Here is a 15,544-nt window from a genome sequence, read left to right as displayed (position 1 = left end):
CTGGATTCAGATGAATGTACAATAACCCTCATCTTCTATTCTTCTATCATTGTGAAGCGTCCCTTTATTATATCAGTATTTATTATATTATGGAGGGAGTTAAATGCGTCATGTTGTTGGTGTCAACTGGAAAACTTCCATCTTCAGTTTTTGTCATCTGTCATCAGATGAGATGATGGATTACATGAAGTCCCTCTGTGGGTTTAGAATATTTTTTGTGAAAAATGTGATGACATTACCCGAAACAAAGCTTCAAATTACAAAATTACAGAACAGTTATATGAGTTTAATTGAATGTAAAATGTGAATCTGCAGAGTAACCAGCAAGTCCAGCTGTTAGACAGATCTAAGGAATAGTACAATATTTCTGCCTCAGCTCAAATACAACAACCTGATTTTTGTACTTTTGGTAAATCAGTGAATGTACTTTGTTCCTTCCTCCCTCTGTAAACGTTTCATTCTGACTGTAACATTTCAGTCTGTGATCCATCATAGCAACTGATCCCTCTGCACTTCACTGCTGTTCTCCAAAGTGTTGAGCAGCTACCTGAAAGATTTCTCACAGATTAAATTAGAAGGAGGAAAATAAGAGATCTCAACTGAAATGGAGAATCCTTCTGATTAGTTCTCAGCAGGAGATAAATGAATGATCTTGCCTTAGTAGGAGTTGAAAAATAATATTTTTTACATAAAAGTGTTAAGTAAAAGTTGCTGATTTTGTAACAAGCAATAAAAAAAATAAAACACATGAAAAAGCTCCTCACTGATATTAGACAGACCACTTGCACCAATTAGATTTCAGCATCAGACTGTAGTTTATTTATTAAGAGCATGTCCTCATGTGTCCACAGGCCGCAGTTTGTTTTGATCTCCACTAGAGGGCGTCATCAGATGTCATTTATTCTCTACAAACTAGAAGCACTGGTTCAATGTTCATATTAGCTGCTCAAACACAACTTTAACCTTCAATAACATGACATCAGCTTACACTACCAACTGTCTCAGATGTGATGGACTATTGAAGCTCGTCACATCTAAGAACAGCTGATGGTGTTTTTAATCTCAATTTTTTAAAGCTTTGATACCAAAATAACAGATACATAAAAAAAATCTGTTATTTTTGGTCTATTTAAAAAAAAACAGAAAAGTAAATTACTTTTGTCTAATTTATAAAAGGCACACATTTCTTATGCAGGAATGATCAGACAATAAATAGGATTGAATTTGGCAGGCCAGACATTTAAGGAAAATGTAAACATTTCTTATTTTTGAATGCAATGTTTTCTGATGAACAGTCTCAAAGTAAGTTGCAATGTGACACATAAAAAAACATTTACACAGAAAACAGAAAAACAAGTGTTCATCAGAATCTGGAAAGACAACAGTGCATACACCATACATCACGAATAAACTTGCATTTAACATAAATTATGACAGAAATTATGGTGAATCTGTCTGTTGAAAATCAAATGTTTTTTCTACTCAGTGTGATTGACAGGAGAGATGATCAGAGGGGCAGAGTTTTTACCAACATAATTAGAACAAGGACCAAAATATGGGTAGAGTTTGTTAGTGAAGGTGCAGCCAGTAAAGGAGTAGATAAGAGCGGCAGCATCAACGTCATAAAAGCAGACCAGACCCTCCTCATAATCCACAAACACTCCCACCTTCTCAGGCTGAGACTTCAGAGAGAGGCAGACTCCAGGGCCAGCAAGAGCTTTGTACTCATTTTCATTCCTCAACCATATCGTCCAGTAACCATTCTGAGGATTCAGTGAGATTTTTCCCTTCCTGTTAATCGACTCTCTGGCCACTCCTAAATCCCACTTAGTCTTTCCTTTAACCTGAATCTCGTAGTAAAATCTTCCTGAAGAAAAACTCTCCTTTGCTAAGACACAAGTAGAACCATCAAATCTCTCTGGATTGTCTGGGAGATTCTTCTTTACATCATCATATTTAACTTGTTTTCCATCATCAGACAGGATTAGTTTCGGATGTGCTGTATCAGGATCAAGTGTTACATCCACTTCATACTGCTGGACCCTCTTCAGCTCAACCTCAAACAGCTTCTTCATCTGTTTACTAAACGTCTCCTCCATCTGATTCACAGCTCTCACCACAGTCCCCTTATATGAAGGTGGATGGACACTGACTTTTGTCCAGTCCTTGGAGGGTGGAGCAGTGTTCAGGGACAGGAAGTTTTGGAGGAGGTGGAGGTGGTCTTCAGAGTGTAAGAGCTGCTCCAGCTCAGTGCTTCTCTTCTTCAGCTCAGAGATTTCCTGTTCCAGCTCTTTGATGAAGCCTTCAGCCTGTTTCTCTGTCTTTCTCTGCTTCTCATTGATCGTGTCGATGAACTCGGCCTGCCTTCTCTCAACAGACTCCTTCAGAGTGGTGAAGACCTGAACTCCATCTGCTATCTCTCTGTCTCCATCGTTATTACTGAGCTTCACTGACTGTTTGATCTCCTGAATCTTCAGTCGTCTCTTCTGGATCATCTGCTGAATTTCAGCTTCTCTCTTCACCAGCCGAGCCTTCTTTCCTTCATATTCTTCTTTCAGAGGAACAACATCATGTGTCTTGTGGTCTAAAACTGTGCAGAGCATGCAGACACACATCTGATCAGTCTTACAGAACAGCTCCAGCAGTTTATCGTGTTCTGTACACATCCTGCCTTCCAGGTTCTCCACAGGGGCGATCAGCTGATGTTTTTTCAGGCCTGACATCGTCAGATGAGGCTTCAGGTGAGTCTCACAGTATGAGACCAGACATACCAGGCAGGACTTCAGGGCCTTCAGTTTGGTTCCAGAGCAGACGTCACAGGGAACTTCTCCTGGTTTGGAAACTTGTTGCTCTGATCTGCTGCTGCTGGCTTTCTGTTGAGCTGACTGTCTGAACTGAGCAGCCATCTCAGAGATGAAAGTATTGACCTGCAGCTCAGGTCTTGTGTTAAAAACCTTATTACAGTTGGGACACTGACACTGGATTTTAATATTCCAGTGTTCAGTGATGCAGGTTTTACAGAAGTTGTGTCCACATGGTGTGGTGACTGGATCAGTGAAGACATCCAGACAGATGGAGCACAGAAACTGATCTTCAGACAGCAGACAGCTGGCAGCAGCCATATCTACACTTTGAGGACAAGAAATGAAACTGTGATGAAATAATATGCCATCTGCAAAAGTCTTGATTAGTAATAAAGAAATAATAAGTCAGGTTTTAGAAGAAATATGTAACAATTTGACATGCAAAAATTAATACTGCAGTCAAAATAGTGAATTTGAGTCATAGACTTTATATTAATTATGTTGAAATTCCATTTAATATACAATCTATGGTTGAAATGAATTGTTGTTTCCTCCCTGCCTCGTCCTCCACAGACTCAGAGAAGCTCAGACAGGCTGTAGGAGCACTGCAGGAGCAGAGAGTGTGTGCAATGTCATAAACAATAACAAGCAATGACAAGTCCTACACTGTCAGCTGATCAGCTGTTTATACTGTCTCATAACTGTCAGTTGTCAGTCAATGTTAAATTAAACTCATTAATCTGAAAACAGAAGACCGCTGCTCTGGAAATTCAAACTCTGGAGTTTAAGTCAGATGACTGCTGGTCTTACTACCTGTCAGACTTCATTAACATATTGTCCAGTTAACACTTCACTTAACATCTACGCCCTCCACAAGATTATTAATGACTCTCAAACAGACACTCACTTATTCAGCAAACTTTCAGCATTAATTTGAAGTCTAATCAATGTGAAACAGGCATACAAATACTATTCTGGTCTGGAAGAGAATTTTCAAGGGGAATACAGAGCATAGAGCATTGCTGTCAGAGCAGAAAGCATTTTAACTTAACATATTTCCTTAATTTTTGATGACATTACAGTAAATATATAACAGATTTATTCTTTAACTGGAAAAATACACATCATAGAATATCTTGTCTGAGTAGAGCTGAAGTTTTGTCTCAATATTGTTTGTGTATAACTAGTGTACTCACCAGTGTTTGGCAGAGACTCTGCTGTGTTGAAAGAAAGGCCTGATGAAGTCGACTGTTTCTTTTGAGAGAAACAGACTTGTTGTGACTGCAGGTTTGCCTTCACACAGATGAAAGTTTTGATTCATCAGAAGGATGTGTCATTAAAACTGATGTGTTGCGTTTCCAGTGTACTCCACCTCTTTCTGCTCTGCAGATGAGGTTTTGTTGCCCTTCAGGTTTGACCTGATTAGTGACCTACTTTTGGCACAATTACTTTAGTTTGCAGCACCAAGGACTTGTAAAGGCACCTTGTAGTTATTGGAAACTATAATTCTCAATAATCCCACTATCAATAAAATGTTAACCTTTACTTTTTCACATGTTTACATCACTTGTAACTAATGGAAAAGTTTCCACAGTGACATAATTGCTCTTTGGTGTTCTTGTACCTTTAATGTTTTTGTTGGCAAAAAACAAAACAAAACTAAACGGATTACATAATAATAATGGTGATATTGAGTGGAGCATATCTGCTTTCAGGCAGAATGAAATGTACAAAACACAGAAAATGTGTAGAAGAAAAAAATCATGTCCTCATGCGGCCACAGGCTGCAGTTTTCTTATAAACTCCACTAGAGGGCGTCCAAAGACGTCACTAAATCTTAACTAGTAGCACTGGTTTAAGGTTCGTATCAGCTGCTGAACCACAACTCAAACCTTAAATAAGACTTCATTATCTCATGTGGTCATTAGAAACACCATCAATTGTTCTTTCAGCTGTGATAATAATAACAATATTACATGTATCATATTAAATGATGGTGAATCTTTATGTAGAAAATGGTTGATCCACTGTTTCTTTTAGGTTTAAATAATATCAGACTCATAAATTATTTTCAGTTATATATGCCAGTATCAAACACCTTTTGATCTATATAACAATCAAATTTTTGGATTTACTTCCTAGACCGACTTTGGTAAAAGATTTGCCCTTTAACTACATTTTCCTCATGTTTTGACAGCAGAAATAATACAAACAGATACAGAGAGAAATTGACTGCATTAGACTAATCGCATATTATTTACAAATGTGACTTAAACAAACAAGAGAAAAGCATTTAGATTTAGAAATGAAGAAACTGAGCATGGCATAATGACACATTATACGACACTGAACTTTTTTGTTAATGCATATAAAGTGTTCCTAGTCATTGTGTTACACAACTTGGATGGTTGTGGATTTTGATGCCATCATTCCAACAGGGACGTATGGGTAGAGTCTGTCAGTGAAGGAGCAGCCAGTAAAGGAGTAAATAAGAGCTGCAGCATCAACGTCATAAAAAGAGACCAGACCCTCCTCATAATCCACAAACACCCATAACTTCTCAGGCTGAGATTTCATAGAGAGACGGACTTCAGGGCCAGCAAGAGCTTTGTAACTGGGCAATGTATGACATAAAGTCCAGTAACCATATCTGGGGCTAAGTGTGTTTTTCCCTCATGTTGGCCAACTTTTGGGTCACTACTAAAGTCCATGTAGACCACTTTCTAGCCTGAACCTCAAAGTAAAATCTTCCTGACTTGAACCCCTGGTCTGATAAGACACATCTACAGTTATCACCCTGATTTACCTGTTGGGTGGGTATGTACCACATCAGGATCAAGTGTCACATCCACCTCATACTGCTGGACCCTCTTCAGCTTGACCTCAAACAGCTTCTTCATCTGTTTACTGAGTGTCTCCTCCAGCTGATTCACAGCTCTCACCACAGTCCCCTCATATGAAGGTGGACGGACACTGATTTCTGTCCAGTCCTTGGTGGGTGGAGCAGTGTTCACGGACGGGAAGTTTTGGAGGAGGTGGAGGTGGTCTTCAGAGTGTGAGAGCTGCTCCAGCTCAGTGCTTCTCTTCTTCAGCTCAGAGATTTCCTGTTCCAGCTCTTTGATTAAGTTTTCAGCCTGTTTCTCTGTCTTTCTCTGCTTTATGTATATATGCTATTATGTCGGTATTTGTTATATTATTTAGGCAGTTGCATGCACCTTGGACCACAGCAGCAGATTGAGTTTATCTGTGATTCTACTTTTTTAAAGTAGTTCATGTACAATATGTGTGAGTATAATTTTTCTGAAGTGAAAGTACAGATGCTGATTTTCTGAATGAACAAAAAAGAGAGGGACCTGGCTGCAGACCTCCGACCTCATAGGTTGACAGGAACCACATGACCTCAGCAGCAAAAGATGTTCTTCTTGTCATTTTTTTTCGTGTGAAGGAGGCATTTATGCGTCATCACTATTTAATTCTTAAAATTGGCACATTAAAATATTAGCACACGAACTAAAAAAATACACACAAAGTTTATTCATTAAATATTTCAAAAGTCAATTGACTCTAAAGGCTTCATACAATAATTTACATTAATGATATGAAGTTAATTCAATAAGTCTTTTTTTAAATGCTGTAACGTTTACATAAAATGTATTTATTAAACATGAAGAATACACCAATAAAAGTAAAAAATAAAAATACACAACATGATGGACGTCTGCAAGAGAGCACCTCCTCAGTTAGCGGGTCACCGTGAGCAAGGGTGTAGAGAGGCGAATGCATAGTGCCTGTCAGCGTCCTGTCTGCCTGGTATACAAACAGCTGAGCTAAGGTTAGCATTGGCTTTAGCTTAGCTCGCAAACTGTGATTCACAAATCCCATAGCCCGATCTGACGGTTGACATTTCGCCATGCATTGCGTTAACGAGTCAGATCATGGCATGTTTTTAATGTAATGTTAGAAAACACAGACTGATTAATAGACTAGTGAGATCATTCACAGGTCTGGGGTTACCTTCGAGACTCGGTCATCAGTCTCTCCCTCCTCTGTTAGTCTCATTTAATTTCCATTCATGAATAAAAATAACAGTGAATTGTAGTGAAGTGTCTTAATGATGGAAGTGGGTCACACTCACTTCTCCAAACTAGGGCTGCAAATGTTCAGTTTTCCAGTTACTTTATAAAATGGAATCCAGTACATGTTACCTGTTAAAAATGTAATTAGTAACTTGCTCAAAATATCACAATATTAAAGTAATGTACCTGTATACTTTTAGTTACTTTTGGATTATTTCAATTACAAACATGCAAATAAAGACATATATATATATATATATATATATATATATGTATATGTATATGAAAAAGGTGAGTCAGGTATTAACATGCTCCAAAGTTACCTCTACATGTAATTTACCTGCTCTGGTGTCTGCATTGCCTGTGACATGAAATGCACAGGTGCTGACTTTAATTACAGGTGTGACAAACATGATCATCTGCCGAAACTGATTTCCTTTGCACACAGAAGCAGTTAGCCTTAATGGTGTTGTGCCAATAGCCCTTTCTGGCAGAAATCTTGCTACTTTCACTAAAAACATGATTTGTTCCCCCCTCTAAACCCAAGAAGGGCTTTTAAAGTGTTAAAAAGAGATTGGATGGTTATAATTTACAGCACGGAGCAGGTAAAATAATGCAGATGATAAGCAAGAATATAAGACCAAACACATATACAACAGGACATGACATTATGTTTACTGCACATTATGACTGTTTGATCCAGATTAATGCAGCTGTTATGATATTAGATGTATATACACTGGTTGATTCAGTTTTTGGCAGACTAACGTTATCACTTTTTGGCATGATACAAGTCAGCATCAGAAATGTTTTCCAGTAGTAGTTATACAGTACAGTAGTAGCACGAGCAGCAGTATTGACAGGTTATTGATTTTAAAATGTAATCCTGCTAAATAATCCCCATTTTATCAAATATACCAATAATCTAATTACATTTTTTTCTGTACTGTAATGGATTACATATACCTCTTTTAGTATCCTAATTATGTAATGCCGTTACATGTAATCCGTTACTCCCCAAGCCTGCTGACAGTTGAAAATTCTAACAATCAATTCAACATTATTAATGTATAAGATGCAAAACACATTTTTTATTTTCATTTTTTTTCTCATTTTAAGATTTTGTTTTCTTATTCAACAAATGGCTCCATCAGACAAAACAAAGTCAAATGAGGTGCAATTACTGCCATTTCTAGACTGCTGATTAAATATTTGTGGATACAGTTTTAATTGGTTAAAATCTTATGCCTATTAATCAATCATCATTAACATCCTTCCTCTAAACCTGTGTCAACATAAATTTTTAGTTTTGTCCATATGTCCTGGTTTTCATTAGCCTACTTGTGATCAGATCACCTTATTGGATACTAAAATGCAGGTGAAAGTTTCGATTATTAATTCAACTTGTACTCAGTACTCAACTATAATTTTGAAAGTAACTAAGTAGATTAAATGGTGTAATGAATACTTAATTACAAGTAAAAGTACAGACTTGAAAATCTACTCATAAAAGTACCCAAAAAACTACTTAATTACAGTAACTTGAGTATTTGTTATTAGTTACTTCCACCTCTGATTACATGTCAAAACCCTGTTTTCTAGTCATTTTGTGCTTTTCCATGTAATTTGATTGTGAGATTGTTGTTTTTTTACTTGTATGTGGCACCTCACATTCACTCTTGTTAGTGTTTTCTTATAATACTTGCACTTATTTTAGTTTCACTGATGGTTGTCCAACTAGTTTGATAGTTGACGAGTTTGTTATTGCACATTATTTACTAAGGATATTATATGTGGAATTACAATCATATACAGTATATGATTGTATTGTATAAGTTCCCAAATCATACAAGTTTCATATTGTACAACTTTGACTGTCTTATGCATAACTTACAAGTTTCAGATAAAGGAGGTACAAACTTTATAAAATTTATCAATGTCTTTTCTATATGGGATGGTGGTGACGGTGGGGAGGTGGAGGGGGCTGCTGACTTCCCCTGGTGGGAGGAGGTGGAGGAGGCGGGGCATGCAGAGTTCCTGGTCTGGAGGAAGGTGGAGGAGGAGGAGCTGAGATGGGAACTCTGGACGGAGGATGGGGAGGCGGGGCATGCAGAGTTCTTGGTCTGGGGGAAGGCGGGGGAGGAGGAGCTGGAATGGGAACTCTGGACAGAGGTGGGGGAGGAGGGGCCTGCCGGCCGCCTCTGGACAGGGGAGCACGAGGGGCTGGAGCTGAGCTGCGGGGAGATGGACGAGGACGAGGGGGACCGCCATGAGAGGGAGGTGGAGGGGGTGCTGCAGGGGGGGAAACAACAGACACGATCAGGTTGTATTAATGCACCTTCAGATGACATCACACAAATGTCACCATCACCTGTTGCAATAAAGTCATTGTTGTCATGGATACAGGCTGGTATAGATTCTTAACACAGATACAGCAGAACAAATTGGTTCTGTAATAAGAAGACATGTCTTTGAAACTTCACAGAAGACACATAGTTATATATACATAGTTTCTGTAATGAGGCCGATGCACAGTATGAGGACTGAGCAGGACTCATCTGAGACAGTGTTTAAGTTTGTTCAGCTCTCTTCTGCAGCTTCATCTCTACATTTCTGATCTAACAAACAAAAACCTCTCTGATGCTGGGTCCCAAACAGGCGCACTGGACATTTATGGGCACTATTTGAGCACACACATAATTTTTTGTTTTCATATAATTCTTTACTGCCCAGTAGCACCCTTTTGGATTCAGGTCTGGACAATTATTTTAGCATCATAATGCTATTTTACAAAGTCTTTCTAAAAATGTTTACCTATGTGAACTGATGTAGGTTTCTGCATGACAACATTGGTACATATAAACCCTCTCGGTTGAGGAAGGGATGGCATCAGTGCTGTAACCCAGCGTTTCCCAAACAGTTTTTTTTTTTCAAGTGATGCACTTTTTTAAAAAACATAGCGACCCAGTTTAAAATAGGCCCCAACAATACATTTTGGGAAGAGTTTATTTGTGCATAAATGAACGCATATTACCAGGAGGAGAAGTGAACCACAGTGAGGTGTTGGGGAGGTGAGCTGGAGACTCTTCCTGTGGTTTTTAAGAACCAGCACATCTCTAACATGTCACCAGGGCAATAACAGTAATAATAACTTTAACAGTTATAATGCACAGTGGGGCTCAGTGTGGACATCACCTGCCCTACAGAGAAACACAATTAATACCAATATTCAGTTTAATACCTCAAGCTCGTGACAGCAAGTGGGTCCAACCAGGGGTCAGTTTCTTACTAAACTGTTCAGTAGGGACCATACTGTGTGACTTTAGTATGTTCAGGTGCTTTTAAATTGATTTCTAAATCATTTGTATGAGTTTTATGCAGTGGCAGATGCATTTTTCTCATTTTATGATTTTTCTTTCCAGATATGAAAACTGAACATCTTTGGTCAGTCAGAAAAAACAAGCAGTTTGAACATTTTGACTTAGGCTTTAAGAAACTGTGATGGACATTCTTTACTATTTCCTAATATCATTAGATGAAAAAAATGAAACCACCTGGAAAAATTTAACTCTTGTATGTTGCAGCCCCAGACTGCAGATATGAAAAATAAAGTCAGCTCTGTAGAAGAAAAGCATTTCCCATCAAACTGAAGTCAGATCATTGCCAGAGAAAAATTAAGAGAACCTCAACAACCACTAAGATTCCAGTACTGGTTTTTGAAATTACATATTTTTTAAATCAGTGGGACAGCAAAAGAAAATCCTGCATCTTTTGAAATCAGACCAGTGATATCTGACACTCTCACACACACTCGCACACTTGCATCACCCTACAGTCAGATTCAGATCACTCTACACTCCTCTCAGTGCAGTTTAACATGAATAAAACATGGAGAAAAACTGTTTTACGCTTCGACTGTTTTACACTGTTCTCAGTTTTACACTTAAGCTTTTGCACAGATTAAATAAATGAGATGTCAAATGACAGTAGTCGAATTTACAGGTTTGATGGGTAGATTCTGTAACCACTGCACAGAGTTAGGCTAGTTGTTTCCCCTTGTTTGTATGCTAAGCTAACCTACCCAGCTGCTCTCTGCAAGTGCAGTGGTATTGCTCTTGTAACCTAATTCTCAGTTACTCTTTATGTGAACACTCCACCTTTTAAAATAAATAATATAACAAATATGCAAATTTTTTCCAAAATGTCAAACTACTTCATGAATATGTGTTGCACAGGCTTTTTAATTTTGGCAAAGAAAAAGTCAGCTCTTGGTGAAAACTGAACTGAATATATTTCAGGGCTACATATCACTTATCTGTTGAATCAGTTTACAAGTAAAATCAGCATCCATCACAATTTCCCCGAGTTTAAGCTGACAACAGTTTAAAAATCCAAGGATATACAGTCAATATCTAGTGACAGAAAATGATTGAATGGTTGGTGTTGATTCATGATTCATCAACATCAAAACAGTAATTTTCTGCCAAACAACTCATAAATTAATTAACTTCATCTGTTTAGCTTAAAAAAGAAGTGTTTATGTTATAAAAAAACATAGATTGTTAAAATTTTAATTTAAAAACATCAACAAGAAGTTGTGAACATGTCAACAGCGTTTTGCAAATTTAGTTGTCGTGTTTGAAAATCCTGATGAAACTGTGGAGCTTTATTCTTCAACAAATGCTGCACTGCTTCATTATTATTGAAGATGAGTTTGACACATCAAAAGTGTGTGTGTGTGTGTGTGTGTGTGTGTGTGTGTGTGTGTGTGTGTGTGTGTGTGTGTGTGCACATTCCTACCCTGCCTCCTCAGCTCATTCTTGACGGCCTCCATCCCTCCCTTCTTCTTGATGAAGTCGTAGATGACCTTGGACGTCTCTCTGTCCTTCAGCTGAGCCTCAGAGATGCCGCACATGTCAAACAGTTTCTTGAGCTCAGGGTCCAAGTTGTTCAGCTGCAACAATCAACAGAGAACACTTTAAAAACACACAGTAGGGTCTATAGCTGCTCCATTTGATTTGTTTATGATTTGATGTGATAGAAATTTTCTTGACTTAACACTTCAGAGAGCATCTCATCAGCTAAATATATTGTTTACTAATGAATCCAGGTGGTCAAACTTAAATTATGTACAAATATATAATTAATTTGTATGCATGTATGATAGGCTGGACAAGAAAAGGTGCATCATCTAGACATGAGTAATGAGACCCAAAACTTTCTGAGAGGTGCAGTTAGAGAGCTAAAATGCAAACATCCTCAGCTTTGCAAGTATTTGATCATAAACCAAAGTACTGGACAAGGAGAAGATTTATTTTGACCTGATGATGGCACAAGATGAAAGGAGGAAAGTTTTTACAGATCATCCTTTAGGGACATAAATAATGTCTGCACCAAATTTCATGGCAGTACATCCAGTGGTTTAGATGAGCTGAGGTTAAGGTTGCAACTAACGATTATTTTCATAGTTGATTAATTGGCCAATTTTTTTCTCAATTAATGATTAATAGTTGTTTATTTTAAAATGTGGGTTAGGGTTAAAATGGTGAACAGTATCAATCAGTGTTTCCTGTTTAGAAAAAAATCCCATTAGATATTGTGGTGAAAGAAACATAAAAAAAAAGATGCTCTGGGTACAGGATAATTTGATATTTAAAACCCTTCTTATATTTTTGTAAAGACACCTTACTTTATTATGATACATGTTCTGTTCAATTTTAATATTGTTTTTATTTGTTATTTTTAATTATTTTACTATTTTTTTCCATTATAAGTTTCTACATTTTTGGCTTTTTCCTTTTCTTTGTTTATTTTGGGGTTTTGTCTGACTGTTAATTATGTTGTTTTGTGCTAATTTGTCTGGCACCTCTATTCTCCTCCATCAACTAATGAGAAATACGATCAGACTTCTTGCAGGAACGTGACGTGCTCACTGAGGCTTGTTAAATAAAATAGTTTACTGTCCCTCTTTGATTGCCTCTGTTTAACATGAATTCATTTTGTCCATAGTACAGAGACAGAGACACGCATTCTTCCTCTGCAGTGAAGACAAACACTGCAGTCAGTCACAGCGTCAGAGTGACACCTAGTGGTGTCAGGTAGAATTACAATCAGCCTTAAGCCTGACAGACAAACCAAACAAAAACACCTGGCTGCTTTCCATCGAATCAAACATTAACCTGCAGTTCCAAATAGAGGAAATATTCAATCTTGATGATTGATGCGCATCAGCAGCTCCGGCCGCTATGAGGAACCAGTCAGAAATCATAAACAGGCCTTTTTCTTTTCTTTCTTTTTTTTTTTTTAAGTGAGAACTCTGATCATACAGCCTGTTGAAAGTTATTTCAAAAACTGTGTCACAGGTTCTTCACTTGGATGTTTGACTTTCACTGAACAGACTGATGCTTGTACAGTTTGTCACTAGATTTCACATTTTCACATTTCCTCTGTTAAATGTTTCTCTTTGCTTCCCTGAAAACTGAGTTTAACATCAGAGCTAGTGTAGAAACCAGTAAAGTTTAGTTTTGCATTCAGCTTTCTTTTAAGTGCCACAATTATACATAAAACGAGGCTTTTTGAGGTTGTGGAAGAAGATGAGAGGAGTGCTTTGAATGTAATCTGTTTATTCATTAATTTTTGCAGTTGTCTCATGAGTTAATGAGGCTGCAGCCTGGTTTTCTCTGGTACATTGTGTGTCTGTGTGCAGCTTCTGAGACGCACTGAGATGTTTGTGAATATGAGTTTTGTGTGATTTCATCATGCAGCCACCACACAGGTCACAACTGTGCTCTTGTGTGTGATTGAAGGGGGGGGGTACTCACATCAAAACCTGTGTTTGGATCCCAGCCCGTGTGAGCGATGTGCCTGAGGAAGACAGGATAGATATATGGTGAGATTACTCATATGTCTGCACACGCACATAAATATGCAGAAATACATCAACTATTTAGCCTGTGCACGTGGGCGAACATGTGCACATGCTAAATAGTGAGCCCATACACACACACACACACACACTCATACATCACAGAGACAGTGTGGTCTTTGGGGACTCTCAGACGATAGTCACGGGGAACTTCTCCTGGTTTGGAAACTTGTTGCTTTGATCTGCTGCTGCTGGCTTTCCGTTGAGCTGCCTGTCTGAACTGAGCAGCCATCTCAGAGATGAAAATATTGACCTGCAGCTCAGGTCTTGTGTTGAACACCTTTTTACAGTTGGGACACTGACACTGGACATTAATATTCCAGTATTCAGAGATGCAGGTTTTACAGAAGTTGTGTCCACATGGTGTGGTGACTGGATCAGTGAAGACATCCAGACAGATGGAGCACAGAAACTGATCTTCAGTTAGCAGACATCTGGCAGCAGCCATATCTACACTCTGAGAACAGAAAGTGTGAAAAAACAACAAATGTAATTACATTTCTTTAGTTAATTTGTTTAATAAAGTCTAACTACTGTATGATTAATGGAATATGAGGATATTCATTCTTAATTCTGTTTTTACATTGAACCCAACTGAGCACAAACTTTACCAAGAAGATGGTGCAACAGAAATATGAGCTGTGGATGTCAATGAATTTGCAGCTGAATGTATTCATCATCTGATTAACTAAGACAGGCCATGACACAGTCAGGTCCTGAACTATGCTGTGAGTGAAGGAAAGCTCAGCTGTGCAGTTAAGTGGTGATATTTCAATGGGATCACTAAGAAATTCACAAAACATTTAAGTTGGCGGTCTGAAAAATAATATAATTTAATAAAATCATTTTTAATTATGAATACATTAGCCAGAATTAACCTTTACATTTTTACGAAAAAAAGAGATTTAAGTAAATCAAAGACAGATAAAATATACAGATGACATCACAACAGTTGGAAACAGAGAAGCAGGTGAAGGTTGTAGTGGTAAAATATATGCTGAACTATATTTTATTCCTTATAGTCAGTTCTCAGTTCTCATGATTTGTCAGACACCAATTGGTTACTTGTCCTTGAACACGCAGCTGCTTCTTCGGAAGAACACCACCTGATATCAACAGCACATCCTGACCCTTTTGGTAAGCACTTCATAATCATCCTGTTTCAACCCTTCTTTGTTTTCCTTATTCCATAAGACAGAGGTGCACTTGTGATTCTTTGTCAGTTCCTTTTACACTCTGTGTGACTGTGTACTGATCCTTTGCAAAGCTCTATTAAAACACCACAAAGACAATCTTGGTCTTCGTGCCTGTTTTCATTTTCAGATTTTCCACCACAAGATCTAGATGGTCTTGATGTGGATGTTAATATTGATGTAAATGAGCCAAAATCATGTTGTTGCAGTTTGTAGTGACTTGAATCGATTGTTATTTTTGTTCAAGTTCTAATTTAAGTTTGATAAACACAAACCATTGTTATGGTAATCAGATAGACAGTTACATTCATTAATAACTTATTGCTCCGTTTTTCTTTCTAATAATATTTTTTCACTGATATATAAATCTGTATTTAATTCACATTTATTTCCCACACTACAACCTTGCATGTGGCTCCTGTAAATCCCTTCTGCACTATCTTTACAGTGAGTAACATAAACATGATGAAGATGGTGTTTGTGCAGGTCTGCCTAGTAATAGAATAACTGCAAGGATAACTGCATTCCCCCAGTGGTGATTTGGGC

General features: G+C 37.8%; 3 protein-coding genes across 15 annotated transcripts; all 3 read right to left on the bottom strand.

The window, feature by feature from the left end:
- Positions 1–885: 885 nt before the first annotated feature.
- Positions 886–3,158, bottom strand: LOC146312621 (zinc-binding protein A33-like). 13 transcript variants are annotated; one of them, XM_084739775.1, is made up of 4 exons: positions 2,867–3,125; positions 2,763–2,830; positions 2,233–2,615; positions 886–2,109 (listed from the first exon to the last, which is right to left on the bottom strand). In XM_084739775.1, exons 1-4 carry the CDS (start codon positions 3,120–3,122, stop codon positions 1,479–1,481), a joined length of 1,338 nt encoding a protein of 445 aa, XP_084595901.1. In that variant the 5' UTR covers positions 3,123–3,125; the 3' UTR covers positions 886–1,478. The 13 variants fall into 13 exon arrangements, with proteins under 13 accessions (XP_084595901.1, XP_084595902.1, XP_084595899.1 ...); XM_084739776.1 differs by having other exon boundaries at positions 886–2,112; positions 2,239–2,615; XM_084739773.1 differs by having other exon boundaries at positions 2,763–3,125.
- Positions 3,159–5,195: 2,037 nt separating this feature from the next.
- Positions 5,196–14,415, bottom strand: LOC146312619 (uncharacterized). Its single transcript, XM_084739419.1, has 4 exons — positions 13,862–14,415; positions 6,537–6,666; positions 5,630–5,956; positions 5,196–5,369 (listed from the first exon to the last, which is right to left on the bottom strand). Exons 1-4 carry the CDS (start codon positions 14,251–14,253, stop codon positions 5,196–5,198), a joined length of 1,023 nt encoding a protein of 340 aa, XP_084595545.1. The 5' UTR covers positions 14,254–14,415.
- On the bottom strand, positions 8,822–13,853 carry LOC146312620 (uncharacterized). The gene is made up of 3 exons (XM_084739780.1): positions 13,702–13,853; positions 11,681–11,834; positions 8,822–9,172 (listed from the first exon to the last, which is right to left on the bottom strand). The coding sequence occupies exons 2-3, from the start codon at positions 11,793–11,795 to the stop codon at positions 8,826–8,828; spliced, it is 462 nt and encodes a 153-aa protein (XP_084595906.1). The 5' UTR covers positions 11,796–11,834; positions 13,702–13,853; the 3' UTR covers positions 8,822–8,825.
- Positions 14,416–15,544: the final 1,129 nt, after the last annotated feature.

Source organism: Lutjanus erythropterus, chromosome 16, assembly GCF_056507025.1.
Source record: "Lutjanus erythropterus isolate fLutEry1 chromosome 16, fLutEry1.hap2, whole genome shotgun sequence".
Taxonomy (NCBI): Eukaryota; Metazoa; Chordata; class Actinopteri; order Lutjaniformes; family Lutjanidae; genus Lutjanus; species Lutjanus erythropterus.
Note: the sequence above shows the minus strand (reverse complement) of the source record. Positions and strands in the feature narration are given on the sequence as shown.

Excerpts from the sequence above, each read along its gene's own strand:
- LOC146312621 (XM_084739778.1), bottom strand. The coding sequence starts at position 3,122 with ATGGCTGCTGCCAGCTGTCTGCTGTCTGAAGATCAGTTTCTGTGCTCC.
- LOC146312620 (XM_084739780.1), bottom strand. The coding sequence starts at position 11,795 with ATGTGCGGCATCTCTGAGGCTCAGCTGAAGGACAGAGAGACGTCCAAG. Across the intron at positions 9,173-11,680 it reads GAATGAGCTGAGGAGGCAGG|CACCCCCTCCACCTCCCTCT; the intron begins GTAGGAATGTGC and ends CCCCCCCTGCAG.
- LOC146312619 (XM_084739419.1), bottom strand. The coding sequence starts at position 14,253 with ATGGCTGCTGCCAGATGTCTGCTAACTGAAGATCAGTTTCTGTGCTCC. Across the intron at positions 6,667-13,861 it reads GTGTATGGGCTCACTATTTA|TTTGCGAGCTAAGCTAAAGC; the intron begins GCATGTGCACAT and ends TGTGAATCACAG. Across the intron at positions 5,370-5,629 it reads TGACACTTGATCCTGATGTG|CCTGAGAAGTTATGGGTGTT; the intron begins GTACATACCCAC and ends ATGAAATCTCAG.